This window comes from Leucoraja erinacea, chromosome 31, assembly GCF_028641065.1.
Source record: "Leucoraja erinacea ecotype New England chromosome 31, Leri_hhj_1, whole genome shotgun sequence".
NCBI classification, from domain to species: Eukaryota; Metazoa; Chordata; class Chondrichthyes; order Rajiformes; family Rajidae; genus Leucoraja; species Leucoraja erinaceus.
This window is the reverse complement of record NC_073407.1, coordinates 20134766-20152203: the sequence shown is the minus strand read 5'-3', so window position 1 is coordinate 20152203 and position 17438 is coordinate 20134766. Positions and strand designations below refer to the sequence as shown.

The 17438-nt window shown below is 40.4% G+C and overlaps 1 protein-coding gene across 2 annotated transcripts in view; it reads left to right on the top strand.

Annotated features, from left to right (window-relative positions):
• Window positions 1-14696, top strand: part of zer1 (zyg-11 related, cell cycle regulator) — a 33227-nt gene extending 18531 nt beyond the window's left edge. For both annotated transcript variants that reach the window (XM_055660221.1, XM_055660222.1), the window contains exons 14-19: window positions 154-251; window positions 1118-1220; window positions 2248-6830; window positions 9801-9936; window positions 11852-12001; window positions 13505-14696. In XM_055660221.1, the coding sequence (XP_055516196.1) occupies window positions 154-251; window positions 1118-1220; window positions 2248-2305 (259 nt within the window). In that variant the 3' untranslated portion in view covers window positions 2306-6830; window positions 9801-9936; window positions 11852-12001; window positions 13505-14696. The remainder of the gene's footprint in view (window positions 1-153; window positions 252-1117; window positions 1221-2247; window positions 6831-9800; window positions 9937-11851; window positions 12002-13504) is intronic.
• The last annotated feature ends 2742 nt before the right edge of the window (window positions 14697-17438 follow it).

Here is a 17438-nt window from a genome sequence, read left to right as displayed (position 1 = left end):
GTGTGTGTTAGTTAAGGAATGTTCTATTACCGTCACAGCGTCTGCTGGTTGGAGAGTTAGTGATGGACTAGTCAGCCAGTGATGGGATGTTTACGGCAATGACAATATTCTGAGCACACGACTTTTTGAGCTGATGATCCTTCTCTCCCACAGATCATTTGAGCCAATCTTGCGCCTTCTTCCTCAGCGAGTAGCTCCAGTCAGCCAGCACTGGGCAACCTGGGCACTCTTTAACCTCACATCAGTCTATCGTAAGTAACATTTAGTGACGTATCTCTATGTTTCTAACGTTCACGGCAGGATAGGTAAGGATTTCAATAGCAATGGAATTTAATTTCCCAAACGAATATTCATGATGGGATTCCAGAGTTCTGAACAACTAGTTCAAAAACATCACCATTACAGTACTAAGAAGATTTTAATCTTTATTTGAAGATCCTTCCATGGCCATGATTCTTCTAATTTCTGTAACATCCCCAATGTACACCTTTCAGATCCAGTTCCAGTGTCTCTACACCCTGAAGTTCTTCATCCTCCCACCGGCTGTTGTGTCTTTAACTGAAGTTCTGAAATTCTATCTCTAACTCTCTTTCCTTCCACTAAGGTGTTTCATAAAACCTATATCAGTGAGCAGTCAGATCTTATCTAATAACATTCCTGCGACTCGTCTTAAAATATGAAATGCTGAGTTATTAAGAGTAAATTGCATAATTCACACCAGACTTGGAGGTGTTCCTAAATTGTAAGATACGTGTTGAATAACACAGTGTGTTCAATCAGTCATGTCTGTGCTGTTAATATAGTAGCAGTACAGTAGAATGTGCTAGGAAAATATGGTCTGTGAAATTGTCAGAATAATGTGTCCCACAAATGAAAGAAGAGAAGGGAAATGTTCAACTGTGCAGTTCTCAATGCTGCCTCTGATCTCACCCTCCCCGTCCCCTCTCCTCTCTCCAATCAAACAATCCAGTTGTTGAATTTGATGCACATATTTTAGGGAATAAAAACATTTTAATAACTTTTTAAAAAAGAAGTACAATGTTGGATCAGAAATTTAGATGCTAAATTTGAGCTGAAAGCAGCTTGTAAACTAACACTTTTTAATTTAAATCTTCAGCTGAGAAATACTGCACATTGTTGATAAAAGAGAATGGAATTGAACTGCTGAAGGGTGTGATCGAGAGTGACGCAGCTAGATCAGAGACCAAAGAGATGGCAAAGTAAGTGAAACTCTCAAAGATAGGACCACATGTCCCATACAAAGCACTTTGAGCCAGAGTTTGTATCGGGAGGTTGCAGTCCAGACAGGTTTCATTCTGATTCTTCCATTTTATCATGGTGCAGTGGTTCAGCTTTTAACATTACACTGCAAGGGACACCGTAGCATCATAAGACAAATCTTGCACTAGTTATTCCAAGGATCCAAACGCAAATAAGTTGAATTACAATACAACATCAGGAAAAGGTTAAGCTCATAAAGCTACTCGCAAATTGGCAGACATATTCAGACTAGAACTCATTTGCCTTCGCTCCATAGATGCTGCTGCACCCGCTGAGTTTCTCCAGCTTTTTTGTGTAACCTGCCTTATTAAAGTTGCTGGCAGCATCTCAGTGCTTGGCAATCTCGTTTCAAAACCCATTTGGGATCTTTTTAATTTCTTGGTCATTGGTCAGTCTATTTGAATTTCCAGAGCCTGCGTGTTTCACATGGACAGCTATGTCTCAGAATGCTGAAATCTGCAAGCATCGGCAGATTTTTGTAATCTCAAATCCTGAGATTACAAAATTCACAGACTAGATAGACAGTGTGAGGAATGGGTATTCCACGAAATTTGGTAGTAAATCCATCAGATTTGGGTTGAAGCAACAGGAACATAATTACGTGTCCCCTTTGTAGTGTTGGGTGGAATGTGTAATGTCAGCTTACAATAATTGGAGGTGGGCATTGCTGTGTGTGTAGAAGACACAACTCCTCGCGATGAAGCACCTCTCAGTTATATCATGAAACAGAAAATGCTGAAACTCAGATCTAATAAAGGGTCCTGGACAGAAAATGTTAACTATTTCTCTTTCCACGGCTGCTGCTTAACCTGTTGAGTATTTCTAGCATTTTCTGGTTTTATTTCCAGCATCTACAGTTTCCTTTACATTTTCTACCAATATTATCCAGCTTTTGATTAAAAGCAACTGTTGATATACAAATCTGTTTCAAGAAAGTGATCACTCTTTTATTTCGCTTTCCAACAGAAATGTCATCAAATTTTGTGAGAACTTTAAAGAGGAGCAGATGGACACGTCGAGTTAAAGACTGAAAATAAGCTCTCACCAACTCTCACTACTTCCTGTCAAGCGTGCTGTGTAGACACTGAGGAACTTTAATGTCCTGCTACAATAATGCACCAGATGCATTATAGGGAGGAACCTCTGTGCATGACACGGTGTCAAGATGACGCACAGCAGAATATTTGGTGTTGCACAAGAAAATGTTAATTCGTGTCATTTTTTATTGGATAAGGAATTAGCGTTTTCTCTCACTTTATCCCTTTTACCTTTACTTTGACTCTTCCTTTAATCTCTCCTTGCCATTTGAGTCTCATTTTCTTTCCCTCCACTCTTGCTTTTCGGCTACATTTTCTCCCTGTCCCATGTTCCTTCCACTCTTTCCCCCGTCATTTTGTAAATTGTGCTTCCATGGTTTGTCTTGAAAAAATTTGATTGTGAAATCTTTTGGGCTGTGCCAGTTAATCAAATGTCAACAGTTATAAACTTTTAAGAAAAATAAGGAATAATTAATAAATGATTTGTTGTTGAAGCACTTGTTCCTGTAGGTGTGCTAATATTCAGTTCTTGCAACTGATAATTCAATCACCAGCCTGTGAACCTGGTCTGTAGGTCTGTTGCAAAGTTGTATCTTACCTATTCTTTGTAGAGGACTCTTTATGTTCCAGTTCTAATTACAGACTCAGCATTCTCAATTGGCGGGTAATATCAATACAATATATTTAATTGCAAAAATAATATAGTGGCATGACCTCAAATGAGCTGAGTAGTTCCACTGAAAACTGCCCAATTTGAGTCACAATCACAAATATTGGTGGGTAATGTGTGCCAATTCAGTGATGTACAAGTAATCTTTAGTAAGCTGATTTAGGCATATGCTTTGCTGTTTTAATAACATTTACATTTTGGGGAATACTGAACAGATTTATTGTCGCTTTTTGTTCACCCCCATCACTTGCCCTCCAGTACCCACTCGTAAGTTACCTAGATTCAAATTGAATCTGGAAGGACTGATGGGAAGATGAGGGGAAAGAGGATGCTCTTTCACTTGGCAATCTAACGAATGCAATTTAACTAATATGGTCAGTCACGTATCATGTTAATCAACCAGTTATGATCATGTATTGAAAGCTTGTCAAATTATATGTGAAGGTGGGTGCTGAAGATGTAAAACATACTGTACTCATCTATGTAGATCTCATGGCTGTGCTTCTGTTCCTGGCCAAGTCACACAATTAAGCAATTGCACTTCATATATTTCTCAAAGCCAGGGCTTCCATGTTCTGAACACTGGAGATGAAGAGCCAGTGCACCCACTGATGGTACATGTCTACAATAGAAAACCAGCATCAAAGCAGATGCGGAGACAAGGAACTGCAGATGCTGGAATCTTAAGTGAAGAAGGGTCCTGACCTGAAACATCGCCTATCCATTCCCTCCATTCCCTTCCCTCCTATCCAGACCTGCTGAGTTACCCCAGCACATTGTGTTTTAATCAAAGAGGACACAGTATTTATATTAACTGTAATCATTGTACTAACTCTCATTTTTGACTGAGTTCTCTTATCCAAGGCTTGGTTTGTTTTTGGAGTATATCTTGTGATTACCTGGTCTAAAAGCTCCCGAACATACTGTCAACATGGAACAGCTGGACAACTGCACTGAGAATCTTTGTTTTATTAAACAACTAGTAGTGGGAAAATATTTATTAACATTGTGAGAAAAGAGCAATTGTGTGTTCCAGAGGTTAACACTGCTGTAGTTAGGAATCTGTTTGTCACACCCCCTAAAGCTTTAGGCATCTGCTTCTTGGGCAGCCTCTCGGCATAGAGGCTAACTTGCTTCCACTCAATTTACACTGGGCTTTAGGGTGTTTCTAATCGCTGAACATTGGGTTCAAACACAATTTTCCTTGTAGGGCCAAAGTTGTGGCAGCACAATGAAGGTAATATTATCAAGTTTCATAATGACAAAAACTTATTTTCCCCTTTGACTGATCATGGGCAGTGATACCTCTGAGTTGGTGGGGATGCTGCACACTTTCAAGATGACTCTGAAACCTTTGAATGATTTCTTCTGTCTTTCTGAGTGGCGAGGCTCAGAGCAGTGTGTCTCCACCAGGAGTCTGGCCAACTGAACTCCATCTTGGCCTATGTGTTGAGTTGAAAGAGGTTGCGGACATCCCGGTGAATTTGGAGGAATTTGCAGTGATGTTGTTGGTACCTCTGCCAGCACAGCAACCAACTTCTTCATTATTTTAGAAAAAGAATGAAGTCCTCAAACCCAGCACAAAGTTCATGATCTTCCACACAGCAGTCATCCCTGCCCCCTGACTTTAGTTACCAAGCAGGAAAATATTAGTTGCAGCCTTTAGAAAAGGAGAACCCAATGTTCCAGTGATCAAGTCTACGTTAGGTGTAAACCTATATGGCATACACTATTTTTTTGGCATCAATGGATTTAACACATCTTGAGAGAATTCCCAGCCTTTAGAACTGGAGTTCTATTTGGACAGTTAATATAATGGCTCACTTCCAAAAGCAATTTGAAGAAGGTGTTGGTGGGGATGAGAAGGGGATGCAGAGAGAATGGGAGGTTAAGGATATCTTACAAATACCTGCTATTATAGAAAATAATTCCAAATTTCCCAGGGAAGATTGCAACATTTCCAACAAATAATATTTCTATTTCATTGACTACAAAGCCTTTTGAGACACTGTGGTTGTGAAAAGTGTTTATCAGTACTCTTATTCTTTGGTTACTTTAAAATAAAGACGGAAGACATGCAGCTCACAATTCCTTGTCTCTGTATTTCAGTCTATGGAAGTGGGTCTCTATTGTATACAGTGAATAGGCTGTGATATGAACAGGAGGTACACAATGCAAAAGCTGAATTGCATCAATCAGTGTTCTATTCTATCCATGTATTTTATCAGCTGACTAGTTGGAATACAGATGTTTAAGTGTCATGATCTGAGTTTTCATCTTTAGGGTATCATTTAACTGGTCAGTGTGACACAGCTAAGCTGTGCCTTTGCCTACCTTATGTTAATAATTATGTCTGGAGAGCATGGATCAGTACCCTTTTCCCTCCTTCCTCCTATCCCTCCAAAATATTATACAAGCTGAGATCAACAAACACAGGCTAAAGGCCAATCTCACTGGGTAGTAGACGGCCATATTATCAAGAAGCTGTGAGAGGTACTCAAACCAAGACATTTCTTGTGTAATGAAGAACATAACTACAGAAGAATGTTGCATTCTAAAGGTGTAGTATTTGAAGGATATGTTAATTTTGAAGCAAATATGTTACAGAAAAATGGATGTCTAACAATAAAGGGAATTCTAATTCAGAGTCTAAACATCTAAGTATCAGGTGTACAAGAAGCAGAAGGTTTGTATCCAGGAGCAATGGAGTCAGTGCAAGTACTTTCCCCTGACGCAAAGCGAGATGTGCAGCTACTGGAATCACATGGGAACTTGATGCAAGATATTTTCAAAATCCCGGATGCTCTATGCCTTGTCAAAATGAACACATTTTCTGAACTAGCCCTTGACATCCTAAATTACTTCCACGAAGTGTAAGATGATGGTACATCAAACTACGACAGGAACTGCACAATAAAGGTCTCTGTGAAGTGTTGTGGAGCAGAGAGACGTGGGTGTACAGTGGCAACACGGATAGGCAGGGTGAAGGTGTTTGGTGTGTCATTGACAAAGGTACTGAGTGCAGGAAATGAGATATGCCACAACTGTACAAGACATCAGTGAGATCAGATTTGGAGTAAACCTAGAAAATAGGTGCAAGAGTAGGCCATTCGGCCCTTCGAGTTAGCACCGCAATTCAAAATCAGTGATCAACCAAAATCAGTACCCCGTTCCGGCTTTATCCCCACATCCCTTGATTCCCTTAGCCCTAAGCTAAATCTAACTCGAACTCTCTTGTACTGTGTGCAATCCTGGTTGCCCTACTTATACGAAGGATGTCACATGCTGGAAAGGGAGCAGTAAAGATTCACCAGGATGTTACCAGAACTCAGGGGATTGAGCTACAAAATGAGCTAAAATAAGCTTTTTTTTTCCGAGTGCAGGAAGTGGAGAGGGTGGCCTCAGTGGTATTGGTTTAATATTGTCACATGTATCAAAGTACAATGACAAGCTCTTGTTTGCGTGCTATCCAATTAAGTCTGATTATACATGAGTACATTCAAGCCATACATACACGTGTACCGGCATCAGTTTGTCCACAAAGAAAGCACTGGTTGAGGGTATATACTTACAATAATCCAGTGATTTTTTAAAAAAAGTTAGGGTCATGAATTATAATCCCTTTCAGCTATTGAAACATTTAAATCCGGTTCGTTCATGGTATCCAGTCCTGATTTTCTCCAATACCAACTGAGGTTGAATTCCTCACATTCCCCTGGGAGACTCAACTTGTAGCCCAAATTGCAGTGAACTATTTTAGAGACCGGGACATTGCTAATCTAAGACCACCACGAGTAGCCGTCTCGATCAGAGGAAATAACACACTCCCCTTCCCCCAACAGGTGAGTGCGTTAGGGTAACCTGTTGTTGAAGTTTTCTGTTTGAATAACAGATAATGTGTTTTGTAATGTAGCTGATCTTTATTTGCTCGGGTGAGGAAGACAGAAGCCAGGCAACGGTTGTATAAGAAAGGCCACCTGAAACTGTAACCCTTATTCTCTCTCTACTGAAGTTGCTCGATCTGCTGAGCGTTTAAAGCATTACCTGTTTTTATTTCGTACTTCTAGTCAATGTACCACTTTGCTTTTTAAAATTTGTTTGTGTTCGTGAGTACAGTACTTGTAATCATGAAAATTCAGCTTCCACCTGTGAGCCCAATGAATCCTAGTCCTTCCTCTAGGACTTTAAACCCCGCTTTCTCTCCGCAAGGACCTATGACGTCCCCTCGCTCTGTATCAAGCAAAGAGGTATCGTGACACCCAAGCATATTCACCAACACCAAGCGACCTTGTGAACTCCTGCCCATAATATTATTGCCGATAAATCCTTTTATTTCCTATCACTGCACTTAAGAAACTTTTGTTTAAAGTTTTTTTTAAAAACAGAGTTATGTAAATTATTTTTTTTAATAAATGCATTGCACTTTCTTTGTTGCAGTTATCACCTTCCAGATGTTTAACAAAACCACTGAATCAAATTATTGTAAAATGTCACAACGTGCTTCATAGATATGCCAGTCAACGAAACAGTACAATAAGCCGCATAATGAGAAGTAGGGTCAAAAAGCCTCCTTACCTAAAAACCGATATACTTTTCACATTGGTTCTTGGGATGACGGGCTTGCTGGATAAGTCAAGTCAAGTCAATTTTATTTCTATGGCACATTTAAAAACAACTCTCGTTGACCAAAGTGCTTTACATCAGTGCAGGCACTAACGTGCTACAAACAGTGGCTTATAGATCAACAATACATACTTAAATACATACATACAGCGTTCCCTCAGAGGACCTCAAGAAATGCTTGCGAGTTGATGGACAGGGCAGTTCTGATGGGAAGAGGGATGCTGTTCCATAGTCTAGGTCGCGGTCGCCCCTGAGCTTATGCCTAGACCGCGGGATGGTCAGTAACCCCAAGTCGGCCGACCTGAGGGACCTGGAGGTGGTATGGTGGGTTAGCAGATTTTTGATGTAGGTGGGGGCAAGCCCGTGAAGGGCTTTGTATACATAAAGGAGGAGCTTGAAATTGATTCTGAACCGCACTGGGAGCCAGTGGAGAGAGGCCAGAATCGGGGTGATGTGGTCCCTTTTTCGGGTGCCCGTCAGAAGTCTCGCTGCGACGTTTTGGACCAATTGCAGGCGGGACAGGGATGATTGGCTGATGCCAGTGTAAAGAGAGTTGCAGTAATCAAGGCGGGAGGAGATAAATGTGTGGATGATCTTTTCGAGGTCGTCAAATTGGAGGAATGGTTTTATTTTAGCGATCGTGCGAAGCTGGAAGAAGCTCGCTTTTACCAAAGCAATACCTTGTTTGTCAAACTTCAACACGGAGTCAAATATCACGCCAAGGTTTTTGAAGGGGGTAAGGCTTCCAAGGCTGCCTGCTATCGTCTTGATGGAGTCCGAGGGGCTGAGTAGGATGACCTCAGACTTGCTCTCGTTTAGTTGGAGGAAGTTCTGGGCCATCCAACACTTTATATCCTCGAGACAGTGCATAAGGCTGAGTAGATTTGATCGGTTGTTGGATTTCAGGGGGAGATAGAGCTGTGTATTGTCTGCATAGCAGTGGAAAGAAATGCCGTGCCTTTGAATGACTTGGCCTTAGGGGAGCATATTCAGGGAGAAGAGAATGGGGCCTATGATGGAGCCTTGTGGAACCCCGCAGGAAAGGCTAGCTGGGGAGGAGAAAGAGTCGCCTATGTTTGTAGAGAAACTCCTATATTTGAGGTAGCAGACAAACCAGCTCAGGGCAGTGCCATCAATACCAACCCCGTACCGGAGACGGTCAATAAGATAAATGGTGGAGACTGGGTCTGTATTCACTAAAAAACATAAAGTGGTGTTAGAATTCAGTTGGTCAGGCAACATCTGGGGAGGGAATGGACAGGTGACGGTTCAGATCGGGAGTCTGCAGAAAGATGTGTGGCAGTGCCTGCTGGAAGGGGTGGTGAGTACTTGTTATTTGCAGATCGACGGTGGCGACTGAAAATGGACAAGGGGAGGAGAAAAAAAGTGCAAAGAAAATAGCAACCATTCTAGAACGCTATAGAGGGAGTGCAGAGACGGGTCACCAGACTGATTCCTGGGATGTCAGGACTGTCTTATGAAGAAAGACTGGATAGACTTGGTTTATACTCTCTAGAATTTAGGAGATTGAGAGGGGATCTTATAGAAACTTACAAAATTCTTAAGGGGTTGGACAGGCTAGATGCAGGAAGATTGTTCCCGATGTTAGGGAAGTCCAGGACAAGGGGTCACAGCTTAAGGATAAAGGGGAAATCCTTTAAAACCGAGATGAGAAGAACTTTTTTCACACAGAGAGTGGTGAATCTCTGGAACTCTCTGCCACAGAGGGTAGTTGAGGCCAGTTCAATGGCTATATTTAAGAGGGAGTTAGATGTGGCCCTTGTGGCTAAGGGGATCAGGGGGTATGGAGAGAAGGCAGGTACGGGATACTGAGATGGATGATCAGCCATGATCATATTGAATGGCGGTGCAGGCTCGAAGGGGCGAATGGCCTACTCCTGCACCTAATTTCTATGTTTCTATGCTTCTATGCTATGGTGTGACGGTGACAATTTGAAATAAAATCAGAAAGTGTTTGAAATACTCAGCAAGTCATACATTATCTGTGAAGAGATAAAAACAAGCTTCAGTTCTAACCTGTCATCAGAACTGGTCAATTCTGACATGCTTTGGTCTCTTTCACGTTTATGCCAGAGAAAAAGAGGTCAAAATGGAGATGGTATCTAAAATTGTAGCCAACATTTCAGACATAAGAGCTTTTGAACAATATTCAGTTACTTCGTTTGCAGCCTCCTGCAGGTCATCGTGATGTCTCAGAGGGAAAATCTGAAGACTGATGAAAATTTGGCTCTGATGAAAGATCTGGAGGATCGGCTAAGGAACCAGATCGACAAATTGGAACACTTGCGACTTTCCATCGCTGAGGTAGCATGCACTTAATTTTTTTTACATTACTGACCACAGTTTACTTCAATCCTGTGGTGGAACAAGTGAAGAATCACACCCTGCATCTTCCCCTTTGCTCTACCTATTATATTTGAATTTTTAACTTGATTGTATTTATGAATAGTTTTATCTGATCTGATTGGATAGCATACAAATCAAAGCTTTTCACTGTACATGTGACAATAATAAACCTGAACCATTGCAAAGCTCCAAAAGCATGAATTTGATTCCTTATTCTACAGGATGACAGTATTAATTTTATTAATGAACATAATTGCCAGTATTTTTATAGTCTAATTGGGTCGGAATCACTCAAGTTAGGATACAATTTAATGTCAGTGGCATAATTACCCAAGACAGAATGTTTGGTGTTTAAGCCCCTTTCAAGGACCAAGAACACACCAATGCAGTCCAGATCAATCCCCATTCTTCATTAAGGCATTAAGCTGAGATGTTCCCATCTTTTAATAAGACATTGGGCTGAGGTGCCTCATCAGGTGGAAGGAAACCACAGCACAGTATTGAAAAAGAACTGTGGAGTTGTAACGAATATCCGGACCAATGTTAATCCTTGAGCCACCTTCAGTAAAGCAACCATTTTCTGGCGCTGTGCATGCTGTCCTTGTGCCTACTTTCAAGAGGGAGCCGAGGAGTGGCAAAGCGTACATCATATTTAAAATAATTGGATTATAGAGTCATAGAATATAGTTGAATACATAGAGCCCATTCAGCTCACTTTGTCCATGCCAGCTCCATGGAAATGTATCCAGGCAGCATCACCCCTTTGTTCTTTCTACAAGGCTAAGGATATTTTTTACTTTATTATTGATCCAATTCTTTTTGTCTTTAATTTATTAGCCAAGTATTTAAAAACATACAAGGAATTTGATTTGCCATACAGCCATACCAAAAATGCAACAAGACACACAACTACATAAAAGTTAACATAAATATTCACCACAGCGCTCTCCCACATTCTTCACTGTGATGGAAGGCAATACAGTCTTATCTTCGTTCCTCCTTATTCTCCCGCGGACGGGGCAGTCGAACCATCCGCAGTCGGGGTGTTCGAAACTCCGCAGCCGGTGATCGAAGCTCCCACGATCGGGGCGGTCGAAGCTATGGCGGTTGGAACTCGAAGTCAGACCCTAACCAAGGGACCGCGAACTCCACAATGTTAAGTCTGCAGGCTCCCGTGGTTGGAGCTCCTGAAATTGGTCCCCAGCAAGAGGCCGCCAGCTCCTCGATGTTAGGCCGCATCTCCGTCGAGGAAAGAGATTAAAAATGTTCCACCCCCCACATAATACAAAACTAAAGATACACTAAAACATACATTTAACAAGACTAAAAACAACAAAAGAAGAAAAGGGCGAGAAAGACGATTAGCGAGTTTGCCATCATACTGCCCCACCTGGTGTATTTTCTGAATGTTATTATTGAATTTGCAGACAAATAATGCAGATAATGTATTGTATCACCCGAAATTATCTCAGGGGTTGAAGATGATTATGCTGAGTAGTTGAAATGGTGATGTAGTAGGAACCACGTGTTGGTGATGCTCCAACTATGTGTTGCGGCACGGTGGCACAACAGTAGAGTTGCTCCCTTACAGCACCAGAGACTACGGGTGCTGTCTGTACGGAGTTTGTACGTGAATGTTCTCCAGGTGCTCCGGTTTCCTCCCACACTCCAAAGATGTGCAGGATTGTAGGTTAATTGGCTTTGGTAAAGATTGTAAATTGGCCCTAGCGTGCAGTATAGTGCCAGTGTATGCGGCGATCGCTGGCCGGCGTGGGCTGAAGGGCCTGTGTCCACGCTGTATCTAAATTAAACTAAAGTGTCAGATCAGGGTAGAACCATGTTTGAAACGTGTTTTGTGTTTTCCTGGATTCAGGCTGTATCACCCAGCAGCGAGATTGGGTTTGATTTTATCCAAGAGTCCAATGATGACCTAAAGCTGCTGATCATGGACCATGGGGACTGGCTGGCAAGAATGAACGAACGAATGGAGACACTTCAGATGAACACTGCAGTCTTTGTACAGGTTAGAGAAAATTATGTTGTCAAAGTTAAGGTATAAAGTTAAGATTTTTAAATATTTGGGGCGGTGCTGCAGTGCAGCGGTAAAGTTGCTGCAGTTTAACAGGACCATTAAGGCAATACCACAATAAATATAGAATAATCAATAATGCAATCAGTTAATAACAGTAATACTGGATAGTCATAATTGTGCAAAACCAAAGTTAGTAGTGCAAACAAAATACACAGTCCATAGACCATCTTAGTTTTTTGAAGTAGTAGTGGTGTTGTAGTGTTCAAAGCCCACAGGTAAAACTATTTTTTATCTACATAATATATCACAAGTTAGGTTTACAACCCAAGGTAGAAGTTCCATTTAGAAAAATCCACTCGCACCACACTCCTATAACAATATAAGCAATTTTTTAAATAGGAATTAATAAGATAAGATCAGCTAGCTAGAAATGTAATCCACATACCTCACTGCATGTCTGAATTGCTTCAGAATATCTAGCTTTTAGACATTAGATCTGTATAATGCAACATACATAACACATTATACACATACTCTACATTGTAATATTAATTTTTAAGAAAGGCGGGAGAAAGAAAACGGGGAATTATAGACCAGTTAGCCTGACATCGGTGGTGGGGAAGATGCTGGAGTCAATTATAAAAGATGAGATAGCCGCACATTTGGATAGCAATAACAGGATCGGTCCGAGTCAGCATGGATTTACGAAGGGGAAATCATGCTTGACTAATCTTCTGGAATTTTTTGAAGATGTAACTAGGAATATGGACAAGGGAGAGCCAGTGGATGTAGTGTACCTGGACTTTCAGAAAGCATCGCTGAATATATTCAGGGCTGAGAAATAGGGATTAGACAGGAATGTAGAATTGAGGTGGAGGATTTTACTAAATGGTGAAGCATGTTCAAGGCCATCAAATTGCCTACTTTTGTTTCTACTTAAAAATTGAGCTCCAATGTATACATGCATATATATTTATAACAAGAGTTCAAGTCAGTATGTTTAATTGTCATATATACCTATAATGGAATAATGAAATTATTTCTTGCTGCAGTTTAACAGGCCTGAAAATGCAATAACTCATGTAAATATATAATAATCAAAAATACAATAACTTAACAACCGTAGTACTTGGTTACCATGATAATATAAAAAATGAAGTCCATTGTGCAACCAAATATACTGTCAATAGAAGATTATCGTTGCTGAGGTTAGAGTTGTGCAGTGTTCAGAAATCTGATGGTTGCTGGGAAGAAGCTGCTCTTTAAGCTGGTGGTCAGTTTTCAGGCTCCTGTATCCTGTTCCCGATGGTAGCAGAGAAATGAAAGCATGACCAGTCTTTGATATTGTGCAATATACACAACTGAATTATTTTGGTCCATTAGCATTATGAATGGAAAATAAATATAGATACAATGACATTTCTAAATTGCAGTCTACTTTGCTTTCATAAGTCTCTTCAGAGGGCAAGTGTTAAATATGATGTTATGTTTCAGATGAACACAAAACCACGGATTTGGAATAATAAGCAATCCACCAAACGCTACAGCCGCTGGCCAAAGTTGACAAACACAGATGACACCCGTTCAGAAATGGGATGGTCCCCAACAAGAACCCGCCGTAATAGTGATGCTGCATCTGAGATGTCGTGTGCTTGGTAATAGCCCCAAATCCTCAACTCACATATCCCCTTCTGTCTGCGATCTGGAAGGGGCATGGATGAGGAATTCAAGGCACCCAACACGTTCCTGCTCATGCACTGACCGTTCCTCATTTTCCAGATTTATTGTTCCAAAGGGTCTTTGTTTTGCACCAGGTTCAATAGCGCAAGTATCAAACTACATTCCCATTTTGTTTACGTTACAATAAAAGTCAATCAAGTTTCATTCCCTGTCAGATCACAGGTTCAAGCCTTAGCTTTGAGGTCCGAACCCTGAATGGACTAACATTCTTAGTCCCATTAAGAAGAACTGTAGTGCGATTGGAGGCACAGGTTTTCAGAGACATTGAACCTGACTTCTCAGGTAGCTTCTTCTTCTTATCGAGTCCACACACAAGATTAAAAGTTGTTCAGCCAGAGCTGAACACACTTCTCGGCATCTGCATACAATGGTGTCTGTCTTGCGCTTCTTGTGCTTGGTGGTGGAAAGATTGGTGGAAACAGGGCTGTGCCGTGAACGCTCTTTCCTTGACCTCCTCAGGTAGCTAAAGAACTGGGGAATTCTCTCTGGTGCTCGCCAATATTCATCCCTCACTCAGTTGTATTTAAAAAAAGATATACGGTCATTATCACATTGCTCTTTATGATACTTGGTTATTGAAAGACTATTCCTTACTCATCACCCAGGAAATTGGTTAGAGGAACAAAGTGGTGGTGGCAATGATTGTATTTAATTTTTTTAATGTAAAAAGGATTAGCAATGACAAGGCCTTTTTGATAGCCTCTGGTGAACCACAATGGTTTATAGCCAAAGAACTACATTTAATGTACTTTTGTGAGAATTATGGCATCCAATTTTGAAGTAGCAAGCTATCCCCCAAAGTACAATGCAATGATCAAATAGTGTCTATTGGATTTGAGGGATAAATATTAGCGAGGACAGGGGGAATAGCCATTCTCCTTCCTGTTCAAAATAATGCCCTGGACTCTAACATTTGCTTGGCAGTGTGGATGGGGCCTGTGTTTAATGCCTCTTCAAAAAAGATAACTCATCCAATATTTCACCACTTCTAAGTGTGCACTGAAGTCTAAACCTTTGTGATATTGACTGAAATGGCTCTGGAATACGATTCAAAAAGGAATTGGATAAATACATGGAAAGGGATAAAGCTGTAGCAAATAGTAGAGGAAGATGAGCTAAATGGATTAGTGTGCTTTGAAAGTAAAACACAAAAGACGTAATAGGCCAAGTGATACCCTTCTGTACTGAAGGGTTTTAAAATAGAATTTCCTGTCTACAGCAGTTTTTGCTCACCAATGTTTGAAATACCACTGTTTGTCACTTACACTGCAAGTTTTACCAGGATGCCATCTCGCATTATTGGGTATTTGAGCAAAAATTATATTTTTGGATGGATGAAATGAAAAATCACGTGGAGGTTTTTGGTGTTGAATGATTTGCAGAGGAACTTGGGTGATAAACAATACTATGACCAAATATTTAATATTCATTTTATTAGAAGACTTTGTAACTTGACTATGTTTTCAATACAGAAATGGAACAATGTAAAGTTCTTACAACTTAAAATAAAATTTCATATTTCATTTATTGATGCTTATCTATATACGTCATCCTGATATTCCCTGTAGAATCCATTACATTCATTCCCTGAGAATCTGACATAGTCCCAGAGTTAAAGGAGGAAGCTGAAGGGATTGATAATGAATGATTATCTCAAATAGATTCTGACTCATGTACCCAGAGTTGACAACTTGTACTGGCACATATTATGAACCTATTCCTGGCCCTTTTTTTAAGCAATAACATCACAATCACAGGCAGCATCTCTGGACAGAAGGCCTTGTGGGTCAAGACCCTTCTTCACTCCTGAACTACTATCTACCTCTTTGGAGATCCTCGGACTATCTTTGAACGGACAATACTGGACATTTTTCTTGCACTAAATGTTATTCCTTATTCCCTTTATCACGTATCTGTACACTGTGGATGGCTCAATTGTAATCATGTATTGTCTCTCCACTGACTGGTTAGCACGCAACAAAAGCTTTTCACTGTATGTACCTCTGTACACTTGACAATAAACTAATCTCAAACTTTTCAGCACTGCAAATGCTCTTAACCATTTCTGCACCTTGTACTGGCACATATTGTGAACCTATTCATGACCCTTTGTAAAGAAATAACATCACGATCAGATGTAGTTAATTACCCCTAAACTAGTCTAATACACTTTGGTTTGGAGCACACACATCTTGGTCCTTCTTAGTTCGGTTTCACCAAAAATCTTTGTATTTCTTATTCTGGTGCTGGTAATCTTCCCGAAACACCTTTGCGCCATTTTCCCCTTTAAAACCAGATGAGAAACCCTGTTGTTAATCAAGTCCCAGTTCTATTTACAATATAAGACAGACACAAAATGCTGGAGTAACAGCGAGCCAGGCAGCATCTCTGGAGAGAAGGAATAGGTGACGTTTCGGGTGGAGACCCTTCTTTAGATAGAGTCAGGGGAGAAGGAGACCAGAGATATGGAGGGGTAAGGTGTGAAAACGACAGATCAAAGCAGATGCTTATAAAGAAATGTAGAATGGTTCATTATTAGCTGAGGGAAAGCTGACAAGGAAGGATGCAATCAGTAAATTTAATCAGGGGGGCAGTGAAACTAATCGGAGAACTAGGGGTAGGGACGGAGAGAGAAATCTTGGTACCTCGAGCAAAGATCCTATAGCTAGGTATGTTACAAAACGTACCTGAATCGTGGCTGAGCATCTGCACCTCCCCTTGTGTGTGATTTTGGAGCTGTTTGGAGGGGGCGGGTTTAAAACCCGATTTTTACTAGGCTGTTCCAATCGCAGATGTTCAGCCTAGTAAATCATTAACGGAGAATCGCTGCAAGACCCGGTCCCAAAAGCTATTATTAGTTTTATAGGCCTCGAAGAGTAGATATAATAAATTTAAAAGCTCTCGTTCAGTTCGCAAGCTCTGGCAGCCCCAGGGTTTTATAAAGCAAACAATTAAAGGTATGTACCTTATTTTTACATTAAATGGGGCATGTATATAACCCTATAATTATAATTTTCTATAGCGAGTAGCTCATTTTGGGCTTTTTATATCCCCCAGTATTTTTCTCGGCATTTGAGGGCACTAATCCAGCGCGCTGTCAACATTCTAAACCAGCGCGTTCCACATGAACCCACTAGAAAACCGATTTAAATGGGCATTTATTTACAGCAATTGAACACTAAATTCCTTCCATTTGGCCTATAAATTAATGTAAATTAGATATAAAAATCATGTTATATTGTGAATTATTTGTGAATAATCTTTGGACACTTAGGCTATTTAAAAATGTTAATCTTTCCTTAAGAAATGTGCTTTTGACTATCTAAGATCACAGCTTTTTTGTAATGCCCATTGAAAATCAATAGGGAACAAGATGCTAATTTCCGAGTATGAAAATGGTCATAACTTTTTTAATACTTGAGATATGAAAGTGAATTTGGTGTCAAATTAAACTTATTGTTATGCTTTATCTGATGGGATAAATTGCAGACTTGATTTTTAAAATCTCAAAATTTTGTAACATTGCTACTATAGCGGCTATAGGATCTTTGCCTCTTAGTTTGGTTTTACCACGAATTCTTTGTATTTCTTATTCTGGAGCTGCTCATGTTCCCCAAACATTTTTGCAGCATTTCTCCCCTTTAAAACTAGATGAGAACCTATTTCGTTAATCAAGTCCCAGTTCTGT